At 51.2% G+C, this 12,500-nt stretch overlaps 1 protein-coding gene across 7 annotated transcripts in view; it reads left to right on the plus strand.

Annotated features, from left to right (window-relative positions):
* The window catches only part of EBF3 (EBF transcription factor 3), a 128,178-nt gene that overhangs the window by 95,411 nt on the left and 20,267 nt on the right, over positions 1-12,500 (plus strand). For 5 of the 7 annotated variants that reach the window (XM_030805355.1, XM_030805329.1, XM_030805372.1 and 2 more), the window contains 2 exons: positions 175-305; positions 820-946. In XM_030805355.1, the coding sequence (XP_030661215.1) occupies positions 175-305; positions 820-946 (258 nt within the window). Of the gene's footprint in view, positions 1-171; positions 306-819; positions 947-12,500 lie in introns of all 7 variants that reach the window. The other 2 variants (XM_030805321.1, XM_030805346.1) reach the window with 1 other exon arrangement.

A 12,500-nucleotide genomic window follows, 5' to 3' on the forward strand; every position in this document is an offset into this window, starting at 1 on the left:
TAGTTTGCTTTAAACACATCAACATGCCGATCTACAGTTGCTCTTTGCGTGCCGCCTGGAGGAACGGCGCCCCTCTCCTCCCGCGGTGGCCGGCGGGACGCGCGGTGGCCGAGCGGCCCAGCGTCAGAGGAGGACGGGGCTCTAAGGTCTGCCTTCTCTGTCTTGTGTGAGCAGCCACTCCGTGCATCAAGGCCATCAGTCCCAGTGAAGGCTGGACCACGGGGGGTGCCACCGTCATCATAATTGGCGACAACTTCTTTGACGGGCTGCAAGTTGTGTTCGGAACTATGTTGGTGTGGAGCGAGGTAAGCCCGCGGACTCGGTCAGCTTCGCGCTGTTGCTGTCTTCATGAATGGATTTGACAAGCTGTCAATAGTGTATTGACACAAGGTGCCCTATGGCAAATTCCCCTTTTAACGCACTGCACTGTTCGCCTGTGGCAGGAGCTTCTCCCGTGGGTGGGTACGGAACACCCCCCTGCCCTGCAGCCCTGGGGTTTAAAACCCGCCATCGAGGTCCCCCGTCCACTGGAACAATTAGTGCTAGAATTACTAGAAGCAGGTTTAAGGAGACATATGGTGGCAATTTTCATATGAATGATGCCCTGTGGCCTTTCCTGCAAACTAAAACCTGGGATCATTTGCAGATATTTTTCTTAAAAAACACTGTAGGTCCCGAGACTCTGGGTGACAGCTAGGAGGGGGCATTCCAAGACGATGGTCCAATTTGTGCTCATTTTGGTAATTATATCCAACTGGCAAGTGTCCGCCTCTCACAGCCAGCGCCGCTGAGCGCCTGTTCACTGTGTGGTTTTTGTAGCTGATAACTCCCCATGCCATCCGAGTCCAGACCCCGCCGAGGCACATTCCTGGCGTCGTCGAAGTGACCCTCTCCTACAAATCCAAGCAGTTCTGCAAAGGTGCTCCTGGGCGCTTTGTCTACACCGGTGAGTTCACAGCTCCAGCTTCTGCGGGAAAGCAGTAGAGGCCTCCCCACCAGGAGGTGCTCATGAGGGCACAGGAGGACTGTACAGAGAGGGCAGGGGTCTGTGGGAAGACGGGCAAAGCCCCCTTGGCCTGTGGGTTTAGCTGGATGTGCGGTTTCCACATCTTTGTTTGAGACGGCGTATGAAGCCTTGGATGGGGCAGCCCCCGTGGCTGTGTGACCTTCGGTACCTCTCTCTGTTTGTGGGGCTCCTCACCTGTAAATAAAGTGGCAGGGGGAGTCATTAGGAACAACAGCCACCCAGCTACCACTGGGGCAGCTGCCCACATGCCTGGCTCCACGTGGGGCTAGGGGCCGCATGTCCACTGGTCTCCATGCCTCTTCCCCGTGGCATCGCTGCTGTTCTGCTGCACAGGCCGAGGCTCAGAGAGGTGATGAAGTCAGTGCCTGGGCCACACCCCTGGTAAATGCAAAGCCCATGTAAGCCTGGTCTTTCTTGCTCCAGCCTGGGGTCTTGAACCCTACATGACACTGCTTCCTAAAGGAGATCCGTATTCTTTGAGGGTGCGGGACAGACTCCTGTCAGCAGGAAGTGTGGCCTAGGCAGTTACACATGCTTGCTATCTTACAGTTGTTCTATACAATGCTTTGTCCATGCAAGGGCTGAATTAGCACCACTTGTTCGGGATTGCTGTTGAGAAATGCCGTAAATAAACTTCAAATTGGCTGGGCATGTTGGCTCACACCTGTGATCCCAGCACTTTGAGAGGCGGGAAAATCACTTGAGTCCAGGAGTTCAAGACCAGCCTGGACAACAGGGCAAAACCCTGTCTCTACAAAAATTAGTGGGGCATTGTGGTGTATGCCTGTGGTCCTAGCTACTCAAGATGGTGAGGTGGGAGGATCACCTGAGCCCGGGAGGTCAAGGCTGCCGTGAACCTTGATTGCGCCACTGGACTCCAGCCTGGGTGACAGAGCAAGACCCTGTCTCAAAACAAACAACCCACTTCAACTTAAGGCATGTTTGCATTTTGATTTCTAATCTTAGCCAACTCCAAAAGCTGTGATATTTGAGAGATGTTTTTAATAATGGACAGTGCCTGCTGGAACCGAGTGACAGTGAACAAGATGAATACTTACCATCTATGGCCTTGACCTGCTTGTGCAGCGGCTGGGTGACTGTGGCCTGGTGTCCTGGGGTGGCCATGAGGGCCACAGCAGGAACCTGGACTAGAGGATGGGGCCTCAACTCCTGCCGTCACCACCTGAAGGACACCCAATGGGACACAGTCCTCTCCTCTGTCCAGAGAGCGGGTGACATGGAGGATGCTAAGCCCCCTCTGCTTTCAGAAGGTTTAAAGAGGCAATAGACATCCTTCTACCTCTTCCCTTCTTAGGAAGGACTGAGTGAGCAAGAAAGGCAAGATATAAATCCTGCCGCTGCCCACTGTACATCAGGCCCAGCGTCACCCCAGGGTGTGCCTGGATGGGTCTTGGTGGCGGGCCAGGGCTGGTGTCCCAGAGGCGTCCAGTCGACAGCTCAGCACTCTCTAGTGGTTAGGATGGGAGAGGCAGTGCCTGCCCCACACTAGGGGCCACTTCTATGGGACCAGCACACACAGGACCAGGCGCCCAGGAGCTGCCAGAAGACCACAGGGAAGGTGAGCATAGCAAAGAGCTGATGTCCGGACACCTCTTGGCTTCCATGTAAGACTCTGAGATGAGAGAGGGCTGCTCCTCCAGGTTTTGGAATCTCAGTGTTTTAAAAAATAAAGACATGTCACAATGGAGTTCTAAAAATTGGGGAACCTTTTAAACACTTACATACACTTCAACAATTAAGAACTTTTGCTGTGCAATAAAGTGCAGCATCTGTAGGCCCCAGGTGCCTGGGAGAGGCGAGATGTCAGAATCCCACCGTGGGCCGGGGGGTCCTTTCTGGCACCTTGCTGGTGTGTGCTGAAGCTACACAGTGCCCATTTCCACATGCCTCCTATGCAAACCGTTGGTCTGTGTACCACATGACCCTGAGTCCCTTGGCACATCTGGCTGTAGAGGCTGCAGGCCCCGTGCAAAGACCGGTGTTTGCAGATAGCCTGGGACCTGGGCATATGCTTACTCCTGTGGTCCCAATTTCTCCTCTGCTCTACCTGGCCAAGGTTTTGGTAAGGATCAAGGATGACTTATGCACAGTGTCTAACACATGGCAGGCACTCCATAAATGGTCCTTCCTGTGGAAAGTCACTGAGGGTGAACTTCCGCTGGGTTCTGTGGGACCCTGCTCCAGTCCTGAGCTCCTTAGGAAAGCAGGTGTTGATTATTGCTTGTGAGCCATAGAGCAGCACCTGAGCTTCGGCGGGCACGTGCCAGGGGTGGGCTCCCGTGTAGGTGCCTGTGTCTGCTGCCAAGTCCTGGTTTGTGACACGAAAGTGACATGTGTTTGCATGTGGCAAGACTGACTTCCTCCGCACAGAAATGGATGAATAAGCCCCCTGTTCTTACACTGGACTGTCAGCGCATCCCAGATGAACGCTTTAGTGGATGCCTTCAGCAGATCCTTTCATGAGTTCAGATCTTTGCATACGTGGGCTTTTTGGTGGGGAACTCTGCAGAGCTATTGTTAGAAATGAGACTTTTTTAAGAAAGAAGATTGCGGAGAGGTCCAGTCCTTTCTTTGCACTTCGCCTGCTGTCTCCTGGGGATTCTGCCCCCGGTGCTGCAGAGAAAGGCCTTGGGCTGTGCATTTGGAGACAGATGCGGATGTGTAGGGTGGGAGGAGCTGCCTGTCACTGGCTGGCAGGTATCACGTGGCGTGGCGGAGCCTGCAATGTCAGCGTCCCCTCAATTCCCAGCATGGCCGGGCCCTGCTCTTGCTGCTCTGGGGCTGGCGCGGGGAGGGGCAGCTTTCTCCTGTCTGCAGCCTGTTTCTGTTGCCCTCCAGCCCGGTAGGATGCCTTCCTTGGCCGGGGGTATCCTCTCCAGGTCTCATATCCTCCTACTAAGGGACCAGTGGACCCCTTAGTTCCAGCCCCCACCCAGCCTGTCCAAGTGCCTACCTTCTATATCTGCAGCCCATACTGTGCCCACTCTGGGGCTGACTGGGCTTCTCGGGCACAAGCTCAGGGTCCCGGCTGCCCGAAGCTTCAGGGATTTCCTCCATCGAGACATGCTCCCATGAGTGGGTGTTTGGTGACGCTTGCCACAGCCCAGCCTTTCCTGGCTGGAGGTTAACCTATTGGCTCCCCCACACCCCAGTCATTAACAGGAATATCCATTTCAAAGGTGATGTAAGGGATACAGGCTCTACAGGCTGGGGAGCAGAGGAAAGGTAGGGTCATGACCTGTCTGACCTGGAAGCTTCTGTCTGATTTGCATTGCCCCAAAATTGATGGGGACAATGAGGTAATCACCGGGAATTGCACTCCCCCACTGAAAACTGAGCCAGCCCCTTTGCATGTCACGACATAGGCACCGTCCCCTGGGCGTCTGGTTCCCATCAGTGTCCCCCAGCCCTGGAGGCTGCCGGGACACCCTCACATTTAACCTTCCCCGCGTGAGGCTGGCTGGGGCCGCCAGGCAGAGGGCTAATGAACCTGTGCTCAGAGGAGGGGCCGCCCGCCAGAGGCTGGGAGGGACTTTGCAAAGGGACTCAATGATCTGTTTACAGTGATCTGAGAAACACCAGATTTTTCTGAACCAGACCCTATTAGTCAACCCCGAGTGGGAAGGGGAAGGCAGGCCAGGCCCCATCTATCCAGGCCCTTTTGCCTGCTGCTTTCAACTCCTATAAAGACACAATTACCTTGGGAGGCTGTGGCGGTTCAGTTGATTAGCACGGTGAATTAAAAGAATGAGTCACAAATGACATGTCCAGTGCTTCCATACTGGTTCTTTGTATTCCCATGTGCCTCACCCTGTTGTAAGAAGGTCAAAAATTAGAGAGAGAGAACAATTTTCAAGCGGCTAGCACTTAGGAGCAGAATTAACAATCACTCTGTATGTAATTGCCAGTTAATAGTAAATTGCCTTCTAGACTGTAAAATGCAATATAAACTGGTGGGCACCTAAAATTAAATTAATGAGATATTTGCTGCATTTAAAAGTGAATAGTGCAAATTAATAACTGAGTGCAATGCTTGTTTTAATATTTGTCTAATAGTGTACCATTTGCTTGTTTAATAATAATTAAAATAGTCCCAGAATGTCCTACCTGAGAAACTCGCAGGATACACAAATTGAGCAGTTTTGCATTTATAATTCCACCCATAGAAACGCATCAAATGGTTAAGAGTAATAAAAGAAATTATTTTTTAATTAGAATATAGGCATTACAGTGTTATTTGATTAAGACAGATTGGAACTTGTATGCATCTAATTGAAATTATGTTACTGAGGAAACTACTTTCATAGACAATGTTTTCAAGTGTGAAGCATCATGGCACAAATGCGTGTGTTACCGTTTTCTAACAGTGCCCATTTGGCGGAATGGTTTCCTATTAAACAAAAGCGCTGAGGCCAGTTAGGAGAGGTGGCTTGACTTCCAGCATCATTCACGGGACACTGGGGACGTGGCTGGGTCGGGTGTTCTTACTCTTGATTTCTTGCACCCGGATGGTTGATTGACCCACCCTCGTTTTAGAGATTTCTTTTGCTCAATTAAAGAAATTATCACAAATTACTGGGAGTCAACATGTTGTCTGTGACAGACTGAACCCAGTTACTAAACAAGATACTGGCAGTCGATAGCAACCACATCCGAAGTGGACACAGGGAGCTCTTGACGGCGGAATACCTGGACCGCTCCCAGCCCCGGGATGCAGTTACTAGATGGAAACATAAAAGTGATTATTTTCTGCACAAGGATGTTCATTCAGCTTCAGGCTTATGAAATCGTTACTCAACCAGTAATTGCTAACAGTTTCTGCTCTTTCTGATACAGTATTTATGGTTTACTTTCCTTCTTTTTTTTTAAGTCATAACGTGCCATAACGTGCAGTGCATCAAGGGGCGACGCTGTGTCCTCCAGGGCTGTCCTGGCCCTGGGTGAGGGTTTCCCCCGTGTCTTCTGGCGGGTGTCCACAATTTAGTCCCACTTCACTCCCCTCGTGAAAGCACTCATGGTTCTTAAGTGTGTTAAAGATCTTTTGTGTGCATTGAGAGGCGGTCCCGTCAGCACCACGGAGTTGATTGTGCCCTTCGACCACGCCAGCCCCAGCTTGCTGTCTCCCAGGCCGGTGCTCCTCAAACAAATTACTTGGATGCACAGAGCAAATGATGCTTAATTGCCGCCCACAAATCATACTATTTTTACTATGCTCAACTCAATGCTAATGCCTTCCTTCCATGTAAACCACATGCTTTCCTCATGGGTCCTGGAGTTTGGGGAATCTTTGGCTCAGTTCTGTTGGTGACTCTCATCATCCCGTGGTGTGGCCAGGGGCCCCCTGTGGCTGACTGTTCGTTCCTGTCTGCAGTGGGCCCTCCTGCAGCCACACTGGCTGTCCTGCTTCAACCCTACCAGTCAATGGTGTCCAAGGACATCTGTGTCCCCCCATGATCCCAGTGAACCCCCCAAGAATAGACACCCTCCAGGCACCTTTGCTTTTCTATCAAGTTGGTTCTATCAGAGAATAGCTTGGGTCTGTGTGTTCAGCTCAGGCTGACTCTCGACCTGCCCAGAATCGGGATAATTACAAGATACTGCATGACTCGAACAACACAACTTCTCCTGACACCACTTTAGTTTTTGTCCTTTGTTTAAATATGGACGGCAAAGGGTTACTTTTTTTTCATATCAACTGGGGTGGCGTGCATCTGTGCCTCAGCCCCTTCCCCTGGGAGTGAGGCCCACTGCCATCACTGAGGTCATTTCAAGGGTCCTCAGGGCCCCTTAGGCAGAGCCACAAAGGAAGGGAGGGAGGGCAGGCTCCCACCGCTTACCTCCCCACTGCTATGGCATAGCATCAACCCAAACCGTGATCAGTTAATCTGCCAGCATGCTAAGTGGGTGCTGGGGTGAGATTCGATAACACAGCCCTTTGAAGAGTGGGGCCGGGAGGGCTTCCAGGGTCACTGCTGTCTCCTCTCTTTCCCGTCTCGAAGGAGGCCAGGAGAATGAGACACACCGTTTGTGCTATTGCACAAGTAGACTATTTGTCCTAATCAGTGACACCCATTTACTAGAATTGCTTAAAATGAACTATACCTCATACAGAAATCGCACATTTAGAGAGTTCCATTCATCATCTGAAAATTGAGGGCCAGTAAACTTTTCTGTTCCTCCAGTGGGATCATAGGCATGCATCAAAATGTTAAAAATGATTGGTGAGAGGGAGCTGTCACCCATTTATCAAGGAAAAGAACATTATTTGCTAATTTCCCAACCAGGCTGGTGACAGGGTGCTTCGTCTTTAGACCCACGGTGACCAGCATGGCCTTTTTGTTATTAGTACAAGTCAAGCGCTTTTGGGCTGTTGCTAACAAGACACATTTGTCTGTCATCCGAGGGGGCTTTGGTCGTTTTCCAAGTGACTGTGACCAAGTCTGTACCCTGCACCCCGATTGGCTGCTCTCATCGGGGCCATGCTAACACAGGAGGAGAAAGGAGCTGATAAATCACAAAGTTTCCATGTCAAGGTGAAGGTATTGACTCTTCAGCACCAAACCTGACAAAATGTAGCAGAGAGGAGATGGCCATTCATCTTCCCCAAAGGACAAAAGGGTCATCCGGGTTTCACTTGGTAATTGTTGGGTTGAGGACAGCAGAGGCGGGCCCGGCCCTCTTCCTGTTAAGCCCCCTGAGTAGGTGGGTCCTCTGGTCCCGCTCCTCACCCACCTTGCAGTGGTCCTTCTCGGGGCTGCAGGGAGGAGAGTTGGGGGTAGAGTGGGATCACGCTCCGGACTTTTGAGTTTCCGATTGAGAAGGACGTGCTTCTGAAAACAGCTTGGAGTGGCTCCAGGAGATGGTGTGGGACTGTGGGAGAAGAGAGCAGCAGACCATTTAGAACAAAATAAGTGTGATCACCTGAAGTGCAGAATAAAGCGGGGATAATAAGATGTAAAATTAAATATCACAGATCACTCCAGCCACAACTCCCACAGGTTAAACTCTGAAGACCAAGGGAGACATCAGCACAAACGTGTCGGTAGGGGACCTGAAACAGAAGTGTGTGGTTCTTTCAGCACCAAAGAGGAGGTGAAATAGATCACTCTGTTGTCCTGGAAGAACAGGAACAAGAACCAAACACTGCCTCTGTTTCTCTTTCTGGCTTATAAGTTACCAGTGCCTCAAGCTCCCTCCCACCAAATGTACACGGCTGGACCTCGGGCCCAATGCTAACAGCCTATGGCTGGAATCGATAGACTGTATTTCGCTCCGGCGTGTGCCCGGACAGCTGGGTCAGTCGAGTGCTGGAGCCTGGCTGCTCGTGGTTTCATGTGAGGCTGTTTTTGGAGGGTCCTGGGACCTGTCTGTGCACGTTGGTTCTAGGCTGAGGTTTGGATTACAGAAGCCTAGCCTGAGAAAAAGTGCTTTTACAAAACTATCATTTCAATCAGTTGGGCCTTTTTAATTTGTTGTAGAAAATGCAAAATGAGGCTGGGCATGGTGGCTCATGCCTGTAATCCCAGCACTTTGGGAGGCTGAGGTGGGTGGATCACCTGAGGTCAGGAGTTCAAGACCAGCCTGACCAACATGGTAAAACCCTGTCTGTACTAAAAATACAAAAAAATTAGCCAGGTGTCGTGATGCACGCCTATAGTCCCAACTACTCAGGAGGCTAAGATAGGAGAATCTCTTGAACCCGGGGGGCAGAGGCTGCAGTGAGCTGAGATTGTGCCACCACACTCCAGCCTGGGCAAGATAGAGTGAGACTCCATCTCCAAAAAAAAAAAAAAGCAAAATGAACAAAACGTAACTTTTGTCTTTTAGAGTGGTTTTAAAATAAAGCCACAACAACAAATAGAAGGCTATCTGTCAGCGATGTGGACTGTTTGCTACACTAAAAGGCAAAATCGAAGTTTTCAAATGCTTTTCATGAGCACATGGAGTGACTTGACTTCACAAGGAACCTGAGTGCGTGCAGAGGGCACACTCGAAGGGTCATTACAGAGCGTGCGAAATTTTAAATAGAGATGCTCCCGTTGAGATAGGAGGCCGTGGCAGATTTTGGTCAGCATTGGTGCAAATCACCTTTGGAGGAAAGTTTCTTAGAGGTACTGTGTGGCCGGGGTCATTCTTTTCTTCCTCGCCTTTCTGGATGCCACCCTCTCCCTACACTCTTGGGATAGCCCTTTCTGTGTCTTCCCAGACAGAGAGCTTACAGCCTGGCACAGTGAGTCCCGGAGCCTCTGAGGCCTGGACCTGTCCTCTAGGCATCTGAGGAAGCCTAAAGTCAGGAAATCCAGGGGGTCGGATTGGGGAGGGTGGATTCTGCCAGGTTTTTCTCCATCTTCTTACCTCCTTGTCTTCTCTAAAGGAAGCCCTTGGCTGGGAATCTCCCCGCTGGCCCTTCTTGTCTCAGCCCCAGGCACCCAGGCTGGGGCCAGTGAGATGCTTGTTGATGGCCATCCCTTCTCGCCCTAGTTGGGAAGACCCACTTGGTATTTTTCCTAAGGAGCATGCTCACACTGCAGAGACATCCCATGCAAGCTTTAGGCCTGTGGGCACTGAGCTTCCAAACAGGTACCAACCTGAGGGCGGCAGCTCCTCCAGGGCTCTTACGATGGAAGAGCCTTCAGGACAGGTGGCATCGAGACTGCTTTACCACATGCTTGGCATCAGGCCGTGGCCTGTCCCCAGCTAAAGACTGTAAACAGGCCATAGGCTGGGGTGGTGATTGTTTCAGAAGTCCACTGAGTCTTAATACCCTGTAAGGGAGAGAAACGTGTCACTGGCAGACACCACGGAGGGTATTGGGCTGCAGCTTCACATGCCCCCTGCCCAGGGAAGCTGGCATTTGCTATGTACAACCCCAAGGACTGGGTTCCAGGCCATGCCCTGGCTTTGCTGTGGCACCATGATAGTGAACACCTGCCACGTGCCTAAGCCCCGTGTTCACCAGGGGACTGCTCCCCTTCCTCACCACCCCAGATTCCACCAACATCGGTGATTTGCCTTTCTTGTGTATTTGCAAAATGCCAGCTGGCAGGAATGATCTGTAGGATGAGCGTAGTGTGAGCACGGTGTCTTATGTGAAGGTGTGGCGTGCTGTGGAAGCTCACCATCAGCATGGTTTGGAATCTGCCCCTGGCTCCCAGTGTTCGCCCACCTGGACACAGCAGGTGATACTGAGAGGCGGGGAAGCTATCGGTTCTCATAGGCACTCATGGTGGGGGTATCAGGTGGGGTGACATACCTGCCCACCCGGCAGTGGGAAGTGACGGTCTCCATCCTGGCAGCCCGGGGCCTGGTATCTGGATGGCAGCTGGCATGTGTCTGGTGCAGAAGCCACATTTACCATCACACTGAGTCGAGGTCTTGTGGGAATGAAGTGGGACATGGAAAAGTTAATAAAATAGTCAAAATGAAGAAGGCGCTCCATCTGACGACAAGAGGAGCAGACGAGGTGCTGGTGGATTTGAGAGGAGGGGCACCCTGGGGAGGTGGTGGGGAGGTGGCCATGGAGGCTGTACCCCTGGAGGCTGAGCAGCAGGGGTTGAGGATTTCCAGGTTAAGGAGCGCCAGCTGGGCATGCGGCTGTGAGGGGGAAGGCCCGGGTTGGGTTGGGGGCTGCCGTGGCAAGGAGGAGGTCAGATGAGGACATGATGGCCTTCTGGTCCCAGTATACCTTGGCATTTGGGAACCCCTATGTGGAAACAGGATGGTTTTATAGGAGACACATAATCTAGCATGCTGTGTTCAAGGGCTGTGCTTTTGGGGATTCCAGTGTTTACATTAATCTTGGTGATGTCTTTAAAGCCTCTCTGCCTTAGAACATTCCTTTTCTTCTTTATGCAGCCTGAAAAACCAGGAGTTAAAAATGCCTCCATGGAGATTGAAAAGGGTAATAATGTTGGGAAACCGAGTTACGCTCCCTGAATGGGAATAGATTCCCCACACCAGGCCCTTCCCACAGCTGGGCTCTGCCTTGTTCACACCTGTGCAGAGCCCTGTGCTTTTACACAGGCACTGGACACAGCTTTATTCTAAACAGCACTCCGGCCCGGGAAGGTATTTCCTTAGTATAGACGGAGCTGGCACATATATTCTAATTCAGATGAGAAACGTTACTTTCACTAAAAACACTGTATTTTGTTCACATATAATTCACATAGAATTCACCCAAAGTATACAATTAAGTGGCTTTTCGTACATTCACAAAGTTTGTGCAGCCATCAGTCTAATTCAACAATGTTTTCATCACACGAAAAGGAACCCCGTGTCCACTAGCTGTTGCCCCATTCCTCCTTCCCTTGGGGATCGTCCGTCTCTGGATCTGTCCTGGTCCCCAGAAGTGAGAGCCATAGAGAAGTGAGAGTGTGGAGGGTGGCCCGTGCCTTGGTTTTCCTTTCCTGCCCTCCCCTAGCTCCTGGCAACCATGAATCGACCTCCTTTCCCTATGGATCTGCTTGTTCCAGATGTTTCCTATAAACGGGGTCACACATTATATATAGTTCTTTGTGTCTGGCTTCTTTCACTTTGCGTGTTTTCCAGGCTTATCCCTGTTATAATGGGTATCAAGGTTTTGCTCCTGTACATGGCTGAGTACTATTCCATTGTATGGATATACCACATTTTGTTTGTCCATTCACTCATTGATGAACATTTGGATATTATGGAAAACACTGCCAGGAGCATTTGTGAATACATTGTTTTTTGTGAACATACGAGAAACATGACGTTCACTTTGGCTTTTCAAAATTGAAAATGTGATACCTTTTATGTTGGCCAGATGTCTCCAAGGGGCCTGCGTTACTCATCACCTTGAACACCTACTGTGCGCGTCGCACTGAGTAGGGCAGCCATGTGGCAGAGGGTGACCTGTTGGGTGGCCTTCCTCCTATGGGGAGGGCAGATGCCTGAACAAGCGCATGGGGTGGCTGGGAACGTCCCCACGGGAGTGTGGCCCACCCCAGAGCACAGGACGGGGCTGCCTCTGTCCTCAACCCTGGCAGGGACACCCCTGGCCTCGGGAGGGGCTTGGACTTTGCAAGCTCCTTTTTCTGTTTACCGCTGTGTGCAGATTTTCCGCTGGTTTAAAGTGTGCAAATCCATTGCTCAGAGGGTTCTCCACAGAGCGTTAGATTTCCTGTTTGGTTCTTAAGACGTCTCTCCTCCCTGCAAAATATCTCTGGGAGGCGTGGCAGCAGAGGGACACTTGATGTTCCTTTTCTAAAGAAAAGGATGCAGCATCCAATCGCACACATCTTTTTATCATGTTGAGGGTGGCTTTTACTGGCTGGTGTCTCTTGTTTCCAGGCATTTCTCCACTTAGGTTAAAACGTTAGAACAGTCTTCTTGGGGAGCTTGAGGGTTACAGGATGGCTGGGGCCCACTTCCCGACCTCAGAGCCTCCGCCTTGGGAAGTGCCTGTCTCCCTCAGTCCCGTCCCCAG

The sequence above is a fragment of the Nomascus leucogenys genome, chromosome 3, assembly GCF_006542625.1.
Source record: "Nomascus leucogenys isolate Asia chromosome 3, Asia_NLE_v1, whole genome shotgun sequence".
NCBI classification, from domain to species: Eukaryota; Metazoa; Chordata; class Mammalia; order Primates; family Hylobatidae; genus Nomascus; species Nomascus leucogenys.